This window comes from Oncorhynchus mykiss, chromosome 18 (genome assembly GCF_013265735.2).
Source record: "Oncorhynchus mykiss isolate Arlee chromosome 18, USDA_OmykA_1.1, whole genome shotgun sequence".
Classification (NCBI taxonomy): Eukaryota; Metazoa; Chordata; class Actinopteri; order Salmoniformes; family Salmonidae; genus Oncorhynchus; species Oncorhynchus mykiss.
In genome coordinates, this window is record NC_048582.1 from 39,854,040 (window position 1) to 39,871,142 (window position 17,103).

At 43.6% G+C, this 17,103-nt stretch overlaps 1 protein-coding gene across 1 annotated transcript in view; it reads right to left on the reverse strand.

The window, feature by feature from the left end:
• Positions 1 to 10,947: 10,947 nt before the first annotated feature.
• The window catches only part of atp1a3a (ATPase Na+/K+ transporting subunit alpha 3a), a 32,350-nt gene continuing 26,194 nt past the window's right edge, over positions 10,948 to 17,103 (reverse strand). Inside the window, exons 16-22 of the mRNA XM_021571982.2 lie at positions 16,458 to 16,612; positions 13,760 to 13,883; positions 13,480 to 13,625; positions 13,023 to 13,153; positions 12,748 to 12,849; positions 12,417 to 12,508; positions 10,948 to 11,938 (exon numbers count right to left, since the gene is read on the reverse strand). Of these exons, the coding sequence (XP_021427657.1) occupies positions 11,910 to 11,938; positions 12,417 to 12,508; positions 12,748 to 12,849; positions 13,023 to 13,153; positions 13,480 to 13,625; positions 13,760 to 13,883; positions 16,458 to 16,612 (779 nt within the window). The 3' untranslated portion in view covers positions 10,948 to 11,909. The remainder of the gene's footprint in view (positions 11,939 to 12,416; positions 12,509 to 12,747; positions 12,850 to 13,022; positions 13,154 to 13,479; positions 13,626 to 13,759; positions 13,884 to 16,457; positions 16,613 to 17,103) is intronic.

Sequence of the window (17,103 nt, forward strand, 5' to 3'; positions counted from 1 at the left end):
CAAACTCTCCCTCTCCCACTCGCTCTCTCTCACACACACACACACACACACACACACACACACACACACACACACACACACACACACGTTCAGAAGCCCATTACTAAAGCAAGCACACACCCACACCCCACACCCATCTCTGTAAACCTATGCGATACAGTTGAAACCTTTAGAAATGAATCCCCCTAACACTGCCCCTCAAGGCGGATGTCAAATATAATGTTCAAGTGAACATTCATGTAATACATCTCAATAACAATAGGTCATTCATTAAGATTCAAGAATACTAATACATGTTTGGATCAAATAATTTGTGGGCTCTACAATAACAAGGGACCGTCGTATACCCTTTCAAATAAAGGGATGAAGTATGACTGTTTTTATGACCCTTGTGAGTGGAAGGTACTACTGAATATACTAGAATCAAACTCTTGATCTATGGTTCCTTAAGTATTCATGTCCCATAGTATATTGCAAAGTGTGTCGTTTGAAATGTCTTTTTTTTTCAGGAATTTCATATATTTATAGGCTATATCTATTGACTTAATCTTCACAAATATTCAGGACTCATTTCTTCATGAATATCTATTATATGTACTGTGCAGTGGTGTAAAGTACTTAAGTAAAACCTTTTTGGGGGTATCTGTACGTTACTATTTATATTTTGGACAACTTTTACTTCACTACAATCCTAAGAAAATAATGTACTTTTTATTCCAGACATTTTCCGTTACACCCAAAAGTACTCGATACATTTTGAATGCTTAGCAGGACATTATAAAATTGTCCATTCACGCACTTAAAGAGAACATCTCTGGTCATCCCGACTGCCTCTGATCTGGTGGGCTCACTGAACACACATTCTTAGTTTGTAAATGATGTCTGAGTGTTGAGTGTGCCCCTGGATATCCGTAAATAAATAAACAAGAGGGTGCCGTCTGGTTTGCTTCATATAAGCCATTTTAAATGATTTCTAGTCTTACATTTACTTTTGATACTTAAGTATATTTGAGCAATTACATATACATTACAGTTTTCCACAACTGTTTACACACGTTTGCTGAATCTTTGGCCCATTTTCCCAAAACACAAACGCAAAACTGTAAATCTCTAACAAAAGCAAACACTGCATTCAAAACTGTTTTCTCTATCTAAAATGGGTTTTTTTTTGCATCAAAATGACACACTCGGGTCAAATGATTAGATCTGTCTACCAACCAACAACACACGGATGTGCTCAACTCAAAACACTATGAATATCGCACCAGAAGGTTTATGCCTTTTGCCTTTTCAGTGTTACACTGTAGTTACACTGTTGTAAAAGATTGTTACAGTAATGTATACCTATGCAAATATACAGTTGAAGTCGGAAGTTTCCATACACCTTAGCCAAATACATTTAAAATCAATTTTTCACAATTCCTGACATTTAATACGAGTAAAAAATCCCTATCTTACGTCAGTTAGGATCACCACTTTATTTTAAGAATGGGAAATGTCAGAATAGTAGTAGAGAGAATGATTTATTTCAGCTTTTATTTCTTTCATCACATTCCCAGTGGGTCAGAGGTTTACATACCCTGTATTAGTATTTGGTAGCATTGCCTTTAAATCGTTTCAGGTAGCATTTCACAAGCTTCCCACAATAAGTTGGGTGAATGTTGGCCCATTCCTCCTGACAGAGCTGGTGTAACTGAGTCAGGTTTTTAGGCCTCCATGCTTTTTCAGTTCTGCCAACATATTTTCTATAGGATTGAGGTCAGGGCTGTGATAGCCACTCCAATACCTTGACTTTGTTGTCCTTAAGCCATTTTGCCACAACTTTGGAAGTATGCTTGGTCCATTTGGAAGACCCATTTGCAACCAAGCTTTAACTTCCTGACTGATGTCTGGAGATGTTGCTTCAATATTTCCACATATTTTCCCTCCTCATGATGCCATCCATTTTGTGAAGTGCACCAGTCCCTCCTGCAGCAAAGCATCCCCCACAACATGATGCTGCCAACCCCGTGCGTCACGATTGGGTTGGTGTTCCTCGGCTTGCAAGCTTCCCCCTTTTTCCTCCAACGATGGTCATTATGGTCAAACAGGTTCTATTTTTATTTCATCAGACCAGAGGACATTTCTCCAAAAAGTATGATCTTTGTCCCCATGTGCAGTTGCAAACCGTAGTCTGTTTTTTTTATGGCGGTTTTGGAGCAGTGGCTTCTTCCTTGCTGAGCGGCCTTTCAGGTTATGTCGATATAGGACTCATTTTTACTTTTGTACCTTCAGCATCTGTATTTTTGAACACTTGTGTTTTATATTAAACACTTGCCGTACCCAAAAGGACAAACGTTCAGTAAGATAAAGGATTTTCTGTACAAAATGTAAAAATGAAAGTGGCTCATTCTTTCAAAACTCTAAAGACAAAAACACATGCAAAATGTAAGAAAGACACGAGGCTGCGTCCTACAGCCTATTGTGGTCTGGTCACAGCACCTCATCTACATCACAAGCAATGTTCTTCCTGGCTAAACAGCGGGGAAACAATCTTTTGGAGTGACGGATCAAGCCGTCGAAAGCCCCCACATCAACTTCACCTCATGCATCCTCCATTGCCTGAAGAAGAAGCATGTGTGTGAGGGGATGGCGGTCATACACCTTCCATCGCCATGCTGAAAAAAACGATTCAATTGGGTTTAGGAATGGGGAATATGGTGGGAGGTATAGAACAATACATTGCGGGTGGTTGATGACCCAGTTGCGGACCAGAGCAGCCCGTTGGAAACTCACGTTGTCCCAGATGACAACATACCTGGTTCGCTCTGGTCCACCCCTCTGCTCTCCTGGAATGAGGATACCATGTAGTGTGTCCAGGATTGTGATGAGAAGGGCGGTGTTGTAGGGACCAAGGTTGGCATGGTGATGGAGGACGCCTTGCTGGCTAACGGCTGCACATGGTGATATTCCCTCCACGCCGTCCAGGGACATTCACAATGGCACGGTGGCCAATAATGTTCTGTCCCCGTCCCCTTCTTTTGGCTAGGTAGAAGCCAGCCTCATCAATGTAAATATAAACGTGCTGAATTGCAGCCGCTTCCAGCTCCAAGACTCTCCGAAACAGACAATGTGTGACAGACCCAGAGCAGTCAATATGGTGAGGCACAATACACTGGATTACAGTATTGTAATGTGTATATACAGTGCTGATATGATAATACATTCACAGTAGAGTACTTACTTGCACATATTCATGGCGCTGTTCTTTAACCCTCTCTGAGTTTCGCCGAAAAACACGGTCCAATGTAGACAAGCCCACCTGGTGAATGTTATTGAACATGATGTTGTCTGCAATTATGCGGTTCTGGATTTTTCTCATAGTCTAATGGTATTGTTTGCCACCACCATGTTCACAAAGGAGGTCTCCTGTTCTGGTGTGAACAGCCGGTGTCTTCCACCATGGCCTGGCCGTCTCTCAGTTCTGCAGAAGATCCACAAATATGATATTATTGGTACAGTAAACTAAACTAATCTATTTTCTTTCAACATGAAATTATATTACTGTAACATTGGCCAACAATCACGGAGTAACACAGGCCTATTGATATGTCGGACTGCAGTATTCTACAATATACACACAGTGGCAAGAAAAAGTATGTGAACCCTTTGGAATTACCTGGATTTCTGCATAAATTGGTCATCAAATGTGATCTGATCTTCATCTAAGTCACAACAATAGACAAACGTAGTGTACTTAAACTAATAACACACAAATTATTGTATTTTTGTTGTCTTATATTGAATAAATAATTTAAACGTTCACAGTGTAGGTTGGAAGAAGTATGTGAACCCCTAGGCTAATGAGATGTTGGTTAGAGCTGCTCTGCCCTATAAAAAACCTCACAAAATTTGAGTTTGCTATTCACAAGAAGCATTGCCTGATGTGAGCCATGCCTCGAACAAAAGAGATCTCAGCAGACCTAAGATTAAGAATTGTTGACTTGCATAAAGCTGAAAAGGGTTACACAAGTATCTCTAAAAACCTTGATGTTCATCAGTCCACGGTAAGACAAATTGTCTATGAATGGAGAAAGTTCAGCACTGTTGCTACTCTCCCTAGGAGTGGCTGTTCTGCAAAGATGACTGCAAGACCTCAGCACAGAATGTTCAATGAGGTTAAGAAGAATCCTAGAGTGTCAGTTAAAGACTCTGACACATGCTAACATCTCTGTTGACGGGTCTACTATACGTACAACTCTAAACAAGAATGGTGTTCATGGGAGGACACCACGGAAAAAGCCACTGCTGTCCAAAATAAACATTGCTGCACGTCTGAAGTCTGCGAAAGAGCACCTGGATGTTCCACAGCGCTACTGGCAAAATATCCTGTGGACAGATGAAACTACAGTTGAGTTGTTTGGAAGGAAAACACAACAGCATGTGTGGGGAAAAAAGGCACAGCACACCAACATCAGGCAATCTGTCTGCCAATTGAAGATTACAGTTTTTTCCAACTGCTTACACAAGTTTTCAAAACTGTCTCCTTTTTTTCAAAACTCTACACACAATTCCCAAAACTGCACACACAAAATGCTAAATGCCTCACATCTCCTTCAAAATGTAACACTGCATTCAAAATGACATAAACACATGTCAGAATGAAGCATTTGCATCAAATGGCAAACACTGCTTTCATAATAGTACATTTCTGGATATACCATGTAAACACTGTTGTTCTAAAACTAAAGCTCTTTGGTCTTTCATAGGCTTATATCTACATTTCAATACAATGTTCTACAGTGAAATAAATCTGCTGAGAGGGGTAACAAGTACACTGTAAACACCAATGCAATGTTCTACAGTGAAAGTAATCTGCTGAGCGGGGTAACAAGTACACTGTAGACACCAATGCAATGTAGAAACATAAAATATTTATTAGGCCAAACATTACTGTTGTATACAGTAGCATACAACAAAACCATAAACATATGTAAACCAAAAGTATATTCTTTAGAATACAGTAAAGAACACAATTGTGTGTGTGGCGTCCCAAGGGGTCAGTACAGGAATTGGTGGGGGGGGGGGGGGGGGGGGGGGGGGCAGTCAACAGTGCTAAGCTACGCTTCATCTCTTCTCCGGCCTGAGTCTGGCCACGATACTTCGTCCACATCACAAGATAGGTTTTCTCTTGCCAAACATCGAGGGAAGAATCTCCTAGCATGGCGTATCCAACCTTGGACAGAGGCAACCTCTATGTCCCCATGTAGACCATATTTATAATTGCAGTCTCTTGTACATCTGTAAACAAGCATACTCGTCCTCCATGATGTCTTTGCCTTTCCACTCTGTACAAATGTTTATGCAATTCTATGCAGTCATACGTATTTTACAGTACATTACTGTAATGCTAAAAAAGTCATTAGATACAGTGCCTTGCGAAAGTATTCGGCCCCCTTGAACTTTGCAACCTTTTGCCACATTTCAGGCTTCAAACATAAAGATATAAAACTGTATTTTTTTGTGAAGAATCAACAACAAGTGGGACACAATCATGAAGTGGAACGACATTTATTGGATATTTCAAACTTTTTTAACAAATCAAAAACTGAAAAATTGGGCGTGCAAAATTATTCAGCCCCTTTACTTTCAGTGCAGCAAACTCTCTCCAGAAGTTCAGTGAGGATCTCTGAATGATCAAATGTTGACCTAAATGACTAATGATGATAAATACAATCCACCTGTGTGTAATCAAGTCTCCGTATAAATGCACCTGCACTGTGATTGTCTCAGAGGTCCGTCAAAAGCGCAGAGAGCATCATGAAGAACAAGGAACACACCAGGCAGGTCCGAGATACTGTTGTGAAGAAGTTTAAAGCCGGATTTGGATACAAAAAGATTTCCCAAGCTTTAAACATCCCAAGGAGCACTGTGCAAGCGATAATATTGAAATGGAAGGAGTATCAGACCACTGCAAATCTACCAAGACCTGGCCGTCCCTCTAAACTTTCAGCTCATACAAGGAGAAGACTGATCAGAGATGCAGCCAAGAGGCCCATGATCACTCTGGATGAACTGCAGAGATCTACAGCTGAGGTGGGAGACTCTGTCCATAGGACAACAATCAGTCGTATATTGCACAAATCTGGCCTTTATGGAAGAGTGGCAAGAAGAAAGCCATTTCTTAAAGATATCCATAAAAAGTGTTGTTTAAAGTTTGCCACAAGCCACCTGGGAGACACACCAAACATGTGGAAGAAGGTGCTCTGGTCAGATGAAACCAAAATTGAACTTTTTGGCAACAATGCAAAACGTTATGTTTGGCGTAAAAGCAACACAGCTCATCACACTGAACACACCATCCCCACTGTCAAACATGGTGGTGGCAGCATCATGGTTTGGGCCTGCTTTTCTTCAGCAGGGACAGGGAAGATGGTTAAAATTGATGAGAAGATGGATGGAGCCAAATACAGGACCATTCTGGAAGAAAACCATGATGGAGTCTGCAAAAGACCTGAGACTGGAACGGAGATTTGTCTTCCAACAAGACAATGATCCAAAACATAAAGCAAAATCTACAATGGAATGGTTCAAAAATAAACATATCCAGGTGTTAGAATGGCCAAGTCAAAGTCCAGACCTGAATCCAATCGAGAATCTGTGGAAAGAACTGAAAACTGCTGTTCACAAATGCTCTCCATCCAACCTCACTGAGCTCGAGCTGTTTTGCAAGGAGGAATGGGAAAAAATGTCAGTCTCTCGATGTGCAAAACTGATAGAGACATACCCCAAGCGACTTACAGCTGTAATCACAGCAAAAGGTGGCGCTACAAAGTATTAACTTAAGGGGGCTGAATAATTTTGCACGCCCAATTTTTCAGTTTTTGATTTGTTAAAAAAGTTTGAAATATCCAATAAATGTCGTTCCACTTCATGATTGTGTCCCACTTGTTGCTGATTCTTCACAAAAAAATACAGTTTTATATCTTTATGTTTGAAGCCTGAAATGTGGCAAAAGGTTGCAAAGTTCAAGGGGGCCGAATACTTTCGCAAGGCACTGTAGTTGCATACCTCTTCTCATTTCTGAAGGTTTGAATTATGGACGCCACTGTAAATCGACTCAAATTGGGCTGGACTCTCAGTCCAGCCTCTCTCATGGTCAAACCGTGGTTGATCACATGATCAACAAATTTTGCCCTAATCTCATTAGAGATGCCTCTCCTTCCTTCTCTTCTTTGCCCTCGTCCTCTTCCTTTCCCTCCTACTCCTCTTGCTCTCTGTCCATTGTTGGCATCCATTGTACAAAACAGGTAATCTGACCTTTGACCTATTTATAGGCCTATACTACAGTAAAGCAGTGATTGGTTAGTGATCAGTTAAGCTATTAGTGTTTGCACATGTGAGGAGTGTGTGTGTGACCTGGTGAATAAGTGTAGCATTTTGATTGGTTGTGTTTGGAAAAGGAAAGCAAGTCACTTCCTGTTAGATTTTTGTGTTTTAGGTTGAGAATTGTGTGTAGTATTTTGAAAAAAGTGTTTTATGCAATTGACATCTGAGTCAAAGGCTGAGAAATAGCTTATGGTTTTTCACATTTGGTGTGTAGTTTTGCACTTTGAGTGAGAGGTTTCAAAAATCGTGTGACATGAAAAGATTTTGTGTGTAAGCAGTTGGAAAAAACTGTAATATAAGTTGGGTAATGCAACAGGACAACGACCCAAAACACAGAAGTTAATCAACAACAGAATGGCTTCAACAGAAGAAAATACACCTTCTGGAATGGCCCAGTCAGAGTCCTGACCTCAACCCGATTGAGATGCTGTGGCATGACCTCAAGAGAGCAGTTCACACCAGACATCCTAATAATATTGCTGAACTGAAACAGTTTTGTGAAGAGGAATGGTCTGAAATTCCTCCTGACCGTTGTGCAGGTCTGATCCACAACCATAGAAAACGTTTGGTTTGCTGCCAAAGGAGGGTCAACCAGTTATTCAATCCAAGGGTTCACAAACTTTTCCCACCCTGCACTGTGAATGTTTACATGGCGTGTTCAATAAAGACATGAAAATGTATAATTGTTTGTGTGTTATTAGTTTAGGCAGACTGTTTGTCTATTGTGACCTCGATGAAGATCAGATCAAATTTTATGACCAATTTATGCAGAAATCCAGGTATTTCCAAAGGGTTCCAATAGCTTTTCTTGCCACTGTACATAAAGAACATAGTGTAGATGGTAGGTAACTACCGGTTGTCATTTCTGAATGGAGGATAGATGCAACCGTGTAGCGGCTCAGGTTGGGCTGAACTCTCTGCCCAGCCTCCCTCATACTCAATCCATGGTTGAGCACATGGTCAACCAATGTGGCCCTGATCTCATCTGAGATAAGTGGGTGTTGCCAATTGGTGTATAGAGCTTGGCTGTAATTATTTTTGTTTCCATGAGTTTACAGTAACATATTGTATCGATTACTGTAATTCTACTTTTCTTTGTTTTTTTGTTGTAAAAACCTGCAATGGCAAAAAAATAAGGTGCATATATTTTTTTCTGAAGCCTTTATTTTTGCATTCATTAAAATGTGAGTAGATGTACTGCACTGGAACAATCTTTCACAGAAGCCTGTATGAGAACATCAAAAAGGTATACAAAGTACTAAAGACAGCAGTGTTTTGTATAAAGTACATCAGTGTGTTGTTGCCCCTTAGAGTCATTCAAATGGTTCATGTGCGTATCATTTTGTTGCAAAAATGCTATTTAGAAAAAGGATTGTTAGGTTTTGATTGCAGAGTTTCGTTCTGACAGAAGTGAGATGTTCATCTCCAAGGGTTGTGTCTTATTTGGCTTGTGTGTAGAGTTTTGACACAATGAGCCAAATTCCGCAACAAGTGTGTGAGCAATCGCAACAAAAAAAACTGTAAGGTATCTTTGTTTTTACTCAAGTATGACAATTGGGTACTTTTACTACCAGTGTATGTTAGTTTTTTTAGGACTTATATGGCTTCCATATTACTAGCTACAGTGCAGCAGGATCTAAATGGGAGGAAAAAGAAAACAATGGATGTACAGCAATGTGAGATCCTGGTGGTGTACAGAGAGGATGTGAGCGTCTGTTACGGCTCTCGTCGGAATGAGTGGACCAAAGCGCAGCGTGGAAAGTGTTCATGATTTTATTGATAAAAAAAACACCCAAACGAAGTAACAAAACAGAAAGCAAATAGTTCTGTCAGGTAACAGATACAAAACAGAAAACAACTACCCACAAAACACAGGTGGGGAAAAGGCTACCTAAGTATGATTCCCAATCAGAGACAACGATAGGGAACCACACTCGGCCAAAAACAAAGAAACAGATAACATAGAATGCCCACCCCAAATCACACCCTGACCTAACCAAATAGGGAAATAAAATGGCTCTCTAAGGTCAGGGCGTGACAGTACCCCCCCCCCCACCCAAAGGTGCGAACTCCCGGCCGCAAACCTGAACCTATAGGGGAGGGTCCGGGTGGGCATCTACCCCCGGTGGCGGCTCCGGTTTGGGACGTAGCCCCACTCCCTCTGCTGATCCCTCCGCTTCTGTGGAACCGGACCGTGGATCGTCACCGGGGACTCCGGACCGTTAATCGTCGCCGGAGGCTCCAAACTGGGAACCATCGCCGGAGGCCCCGGACTGCGGATCGTCGCCGGAGGGCCCGGACTAGGGACCGTCGCCAGAGGCCCCGGACTAGGGACCGTCGCCAGAGGCCCCGGACTAGGGACCGTCGCCGGAGGCTCCGGACTCACCCACACTGCTGGCCTGGTGCGTGGAGCAAGCACAGGACTCACCAGGCTGGGGAGACACACTGGAGGCCTGGTCCGTGGAGGAGGCACAGGACTCACCGGGCTGGGGAGCACACTGGAGGCCTGGTCCGTGGAGCAGGCACAGGACTCACCAGTCTGGGGAGACACACTGGAGGCCTGGTTCGTGGAGCAGGCACAACCCATCCTGGCTGGATACCCACTTCAATCCAGCAAGTGCGGGGCACCAGCACAGGATGCACTGGGCTGTGAAAGCACACTGGAGGTCTGGAGCTTAGAGCTAGCACTCTGCCGTAACTCCTGATCTCTCCGCTCCTCTCCATCAGCCTCCGCCTGTTTCCATGCCAGGCTTTTGTCGCCTGCCATGATCTCCTCCCATGTCCGCGATGTCCTAAACTCCCTTCTCTCCCGTGCCCAGGATCCCTTCTCCTCCTGGCCACGCTGCTTGGTCCTTTTGTGGTGGGTAGTTCTGTTACGGCTCTCGTCGGAATGAGTGGACCAAAGCGCAGTGTGGAAAGTGTTCATGATTTTATTGATCAAAGAAACTCGAACAAAGTAACAAAACGAAAGCGAACAGTTCTGTCAGGTAACAGAGACTAAACAGAAAATAACTACCCACAAAACACAGCTGGGGAAAAGGCTGCCTAAGTATGATTCCCAATCAGAGACAACGATAGACAGCTGCCTCCGATTGGGAACCACACTCGGCCAAAAACAAAGAAACAGATAACATAGAATGCCCACCCCAAATCACACCCTGACCTAACCAAATAGAGAAATAAAACGTCTCTCTAAGCTCAGGGCGTGACAGCGTCATCATTATCGCCCGTATGTATTCCACTGAGGTGGTGAATGAATACCTATGTACTATGTTACTTTACCTTGAATACATATTTTTTTTTAAACAAGTATTATTATTTTCCCAACCATGATGAGTGAGTAGGTAGAGCAGAATAATTGTGTGCGGTGTGAAAATAAGTGTAGTAAGAAGTGATGATCATCTCACTATCGGCGCTCCCAACACACCTCATGGCAGACAACCCTTCAATCCCGCTGGTATGTAACTCGAGACATTCTGTCTGGCTTAAAAGTGGGATCAGGAGTGTTGATAGTGTGAAAGATGTATTTACAGTATTGTCTTTCTCTGCCAAACCCCACACACAAAACTGAGGCCAAACTGGGAAAAAAAAAGAGAGATCCTTATATTTTATTTCATTTCTTGCTGCTGTTTCGCATGTAAGGTACAGTGTCTTATTCCATTGCTCACTTATTTAAATAATGACATGGGAGAGAAATCTCTATTTCTTAGGATACAGAAAGATTGTTGCATTTTTTTAGCAGGGGTTAGTTGGGGGGGGGGGGGTTTACAAGGACAGGGGGAAGTCGCACAGGGACAGACAGACGAGCAGTTCCCAGACCCACTCCTAACATTAAAAAACACACCGTAGTGTTACGAACAATTGTTTAGAAAACAACAACAACATTGGCAGAAAAACAGGAGGAGGGAGGGGAACAGGAGGAGGAGGGAGGGGAACACGAGCAGGAAGGAGGGGGATTTTATTTTTTTACCCCTGTAGAGGCCGTGGGAGATTATTCCACGTTTACTGGTGTCCGCGGTGGGATCTTTCTGTTATACCTATTGGGTCAGGGAGTGGTGGGAGTGGCTTGAGGGGCGTGTTGAGAGGATGGCGGGGTGGAACAGGTGACAAAGACGCCACACCGCTCGCCGGGGGAATCTAGATGCAGCTGCCATTTTGTTGTCGATAGAGGAGAGCGATACCGGTATTTTGTACATGACAGTGTATTAGCACATTTAGAAACAGTGTCATAACAGTGTAGTAAACATTCGAAGAGTATTGGCAGTGTTGACTATGCTGTAGTCTTTTGGCAGAAAAAAAAGGCAGAGACGAAGAGGGGCGCAGGGATCTGGCGTGATCGTCCTGTTCCTCTCCTTCTCGGTGGTTGGTCCTCTTGTCCTCAAGGCGATGTTGGATGAAAATACGGGATGAGGAATGGATGAGTTTTCAGATGCGGTTTCTTGTATGGTTTGTATGTGATTAGAGGGACGAGGGGTGGAGGTAGGGAGCAGGAAAACGAGGGGGAGGTAAGGGGGGTGAGAAGTAAAGAATGGTTTGATAATTTAATAGTATGTCTCCTTTTCCACCCAGCCTAAAGAGAAAGGAAGGAGAAAACGAAGGGAATAGAGAGAAAGAGAGACAAATTATTAACAAAACAGCAAACATTTGTATCAGAGGTAGTGGTGGAAAAAGTATCCAATTTTCATACTTGAATAAAAGTAAATATACCATAATAGAAAATGACTAAAAGTCTCTCAAAATACTACCCTAAAAGTATTTGGTTTTAAATCTACATAAGTACCAAAAGTAAATATAATTGCTAAAATATACTTAAGTATCAAAAGTGAAGTATAAAAGGGTTAATCATTTAAAATTCCTTATATTAAGCAAACCTGACAGCAGCATTTTCTTGTTTTTACATTGTTTTTGTAGCATGATGTACAACAGTACCCACAATGCTCTGTGAAAGATACCCAGTTCTATCATAGTAAATGTTATTATGGGTACTGTAATACGTCATACCCAAGTCTATGGTGAGTACAGTAAGTGTGTTTGTGAGAGACTCGTACCTCCGGGGTTTCGGCGCAGGATGAGTTTTCGGATCTCATCGTAAACAAAGATGAGGAAACTGTACGGGAACGCACAAAACCACCAGCTGGGCCTGAGACAGAGAAAGAGAGAAAAAGACAGATGGAGAGAAAGAGGAAGAAAAAGCCAGAGGGCCATTCAGCTGAGTGAATAACTCTCCTTAAAAGAGGCAATCATTTCCCCATAGAATGGATTGAAATAGTCTCCAGTCCACACAGTGGTCCTTTACTGTCAAGTAACTGTCATATAAACGTCCCTCAGTAGAGGGTGCTGTTGCTCTGTGTGAATGAGAATAGAGGCTGGAGTACTCACTTGAGGGGGTACATCCTGAGAGCCACGTCCATGCCTGGGGTGTAGGACAGGAAAGCAGCCAGAGCTGTCTCCTCAAACAGCCCAAATATCAGGATCTTATTCCTGTAAACAAACAAATAATGAATCTCAACATGTATCCTAGCTATGAGAGACATAAAGTAGAGGGGCTTCCATAACCTTACAAAATCTGAATAGAGAAAAGAAGAGGTCTGCTTTTGAATCATGCCAAACGTCTGTGTCATTAGAGGACAGGAGCAAAGATAAAGGGTTCTGACCTCATGCCCTGCTGGAAGACAGAGTTGCGCCTGGTCTTGCAGATGATGACATCAGCCCACTGTACCACCACAATACTGACGAAGAAGGCTGTGTGACAGGTGTACTCCACTATCTTCCTCTGTTCATAGGTCTGGCGTGCGAGGGAGAGGAAATCACAAGGAGGGAGGGTTAAAGAGCGAACTATGTGGAGTAGAGGTAACTAAGTGGAACGTTGTGGTGATGACTAAGTGGAAAGTTGTGATGACTAAGTGGAACGTTGTGGTGATGACTAAGCGGAAAGCTGTGGTGATGACTCAGAGAGCAATTCATTTAATGAAACTAATGAGGACTGGATGAAAGAAAATAAGATGACAGAGGGGTAAAAAAAAGTCAGAGTGAGTAAAGACGAGAGAAAGAAAAAGAGTTAAAAATATATATATATAAAAAAAAAAAGAGAGAGAAAGGAGGGTCGTGTACCCATTGCTGTCCATAGCTGTCCTCTAGGTCGTTGTTGGAGCGGTCGTCCCAGTTTAGCCTGATGCCCACCAATAAAGAGGGAAGGAAACCATTCTCTGCCAGGATCACAAAGTAGGAGAAGAACCCTCCCAGAGCCTGGATCATCCCTACAGAGACAGAGAGAGGAAGATGTCTTCGCTTTATTTACTCTGCCTATAGAACTAGAATTAGAATTAGGCCGGGAGTCAATCCCACCGCAGACTAACGACCTGAACACAGGGATAGACTTTTAAAAACCCACCAATCTGTCCGTAGGCGATACTGATCAGCCTCTCGTTCACCAGTTTGTCCCTGGCTGGGTTTCTGGGCTGTCTCTTCATAATGTCACTCTCTGCTGCCTCGTAGGCCAGGGAGATCGCTGGCACCTGTAGGCATACAGTAGGGTTAGGAGAAGACGGTGGATGTCAATACACATTACAATAGACTGACTCTCTTTGTGGTGCAAAGGACAACAGACCAAAGCACACACTTGGATGAGACAACTGACCTCAAATTACGTACATACCCCAACCAGAAGCCATGGATTACAGGCAACATTCGCACTGAGCTAAAGGGTAGAGCTGCCGCTTTCAAGGAGCAGGACTCTAACCCGGAAATCCCGCTATGCCCTCAGACGAACCATCAAACAGGCAAAGCGGGACGAACATCGAATCGTACTACACCGGCTCCAAAGCACATCGGATGTGGCAGGGCTCGCAAACTATTACAGATCACAAAGGGAAGCACAGCCAAGAGCTGCCCAGTGACACGAGACTACCAGACAACCTAAATAACCGCAAGGCACAACAGAGGGTAGTGCGTACGGCCCAGTACATCACCGGGGCCAAGCTTCCTGCCATCCACGACCTCTATACCAGGCAGTGTCAGAGGAAGGACCCTAAAAATGGTCAAAGACTCCAGCCACCCCAGTCATAGTCTGTCCTCTCTGCTACCGAATGGCAAGCGGTACCGGAGCACCAAGTCTAGGTCCAAGAGGCTTCTAAACAGCTTTAACCCCACAGCCATAAGACTCCTGAACATCTAATCAAATGGCTACCCAGACTATTTGCATTGCCCCCCCCCCCCCCCCCCCCCCCCCCCCCCCCCCCCCCCCCCCCCCCCCCCCCCCCCCCCCCCCCCCCCCCCCCCCCCCCCCCCCCCCCCCCCCTTCTACGCTGCTGCTACTCTCTGTTACTATCTATGCATAGTCACTTTAATAACTCTACATATTACCTCAATTACCTCGACACCGGTGTCTCCACACATTGACTCTGTACCGGTACCCCCTGTATATAGCCTCCACATTGACTCAGTACTGGTACCCCCTGTATATAGCCTCCACATTGACTCTGTACCGGTACCCCCTGTATATAGCCTCCACATTGACTCTGTACTGGTACACCCTGTATATAGCCTCCACATTGACTCTGTACTGGTACACCCTGTATATAGCCTCCACATTGACTCTGTACTGGTACCCCCTGTATATAGCCTCCACATTGACTCTGCACTGGTACCCCCTGTATATAGCCTCCACATTGACTCTGTACCGGTACCCCCTGTATATAACCTCCACATTGACTCTGTACCGTAATACCCTGTATATAGCCTCCACATTGACTCTGTACCGTAATACCCTGTATATAGCCTCCACATTGACTCTGTACCGTAATACCCTGTATATAACCTCCACATTGACTCTGTACCGTAATACCCTGTATATAGCCTCCACATTGACTTCTGTACCGTAATACCCTGTATATAGCCTCCACATTGACTCTGTTCTGGTACCTCCTGTATATAGCCTCCACATTGACTCTGCACTGGTACCCCCTGTATATAGCCTCCACATTGACTCTGTACCGGTACCCCCTGTATATAACCTCCACATTGACTCTGTACCGTAATACCCTGTATATAGCCTCCACATTGACTCTGTACCGTAATACCCTGTATATAGCCTCCACATTGACTCTGTACCGTAATACCCTGTATATAACCTCCACATTGACTCTGTACCGTAATACCCTGTATATAGCCTCCACATTGACTCTGTTCTGGTACCTCCTGTATATAGCCTCCACATTGACTCTGCACTGGTACCCCCTGTATATAGCCTCCACATTGACTCTGTACCGGTACCCCCTGTATATAACCTCCACATTGACTCTGTACCGTAATACCCTGTATATAGCCTCCACATTGACTCTGTACCGTAATACCCTGTATATAGCCTCCACATTGACTCTGTACCGTAATACCCTGTATATAACCTCCACATTGACTCTGTACCGTAATACCCTGTATATAGCCTCCACATTGACTTCTGTACCGTAATACCCTGTATATAGCCTCCACATTGACTCTGTTCTGGTACCTCCTGTATATAGCCTCCACATTGACTCTGCACTGGTACCCCCTGTATATAGCCTCCACATTGACTCTGTACCGGTACCCCCTGTATATAACCTCCACATTGACTCTGTACCGTAATACCCTGTATATAGCCTCCACATTGACTCTGTACCGTAATACCCTGTATATAGCCTCCACATTGACTCTGTACCGTAATACCCTGTATATAACCTCCACATTGACTCTGTACCGTAATACCCTGTATATAACCTCCACATTGACTCTGTACCGTAATACCCTGTATATAGCCTCCACATTGACTCTGTACCGTAATACCCTGTATAAAGCCCCGCTATTGTTGTTTACCGCGGCTCTTTAACTAATTATTTGTTATTCTGATCTCTTACTTTTTGGGGGGTACTTTCTTAAAACTGCATTGTTGGTAAGTAAGCATTTCACTACTTCACCTGTTGTATTCAGGGGCATGTGATGAATGCAAGTTGATTTGATTTGAAATGGTATAAATTGAACAAACTACAATTTGCCTGAGTGTGTTTGTATGTATGTGCCATGCATGTGTGGGTGGGTGTGTGTGTGTGTGTCACCATGTCAGTTCCCAGGTCGATGCAGAGGATGGTGATGGTCCCTAGGGGCAGTGGGATGTTGACCAGGATGAAGAAGAGGAAGGGGGTGATCTCAGGGATGTTACTGGTCAGGGTGTAGGCAATGGACTTCTTCAGGTTGTCAAAGATCAGACGTCCTGGAGGGTCACAAGAGGAAAAGCTTGTATAGGCTAGCCCAGGACGACATCATTAGACGTCTTATTTTCATACAACAAGGCTCATCTTGCAGATAAGGTTACCTTTCCAAACAGCAGCTTTCCTTTTGTCTCTAAATATTCCATTACCTCTCTTGTCTGGTCTCCTTCTCTACTCTCGCTGACCTTTCTTACTCTCTTCCTCCTACCTGTGGTTCACACCACCCCCGTTCTCTCCTTCAGTTTCATCCTGCATACAGATGTGGGATTTTAATTTGAGCCAGTTTGCTACAGCAGGAAAATAATCCTGCAGCAACAGGAAATGTGAATTATTGTGTGGATTATAATTAATGGGCATCTTTGTAGGGGTTGGTACATTTCTCGTAAGGGAAAATCAAGTCTGGCATTTCAACATGGAAATTACAAACTTCAGAAGCCTTAAAAAAAAAAATCTAGAATAAATTTCAATTTTTCATTTCTTGCGCTGCAGAAAA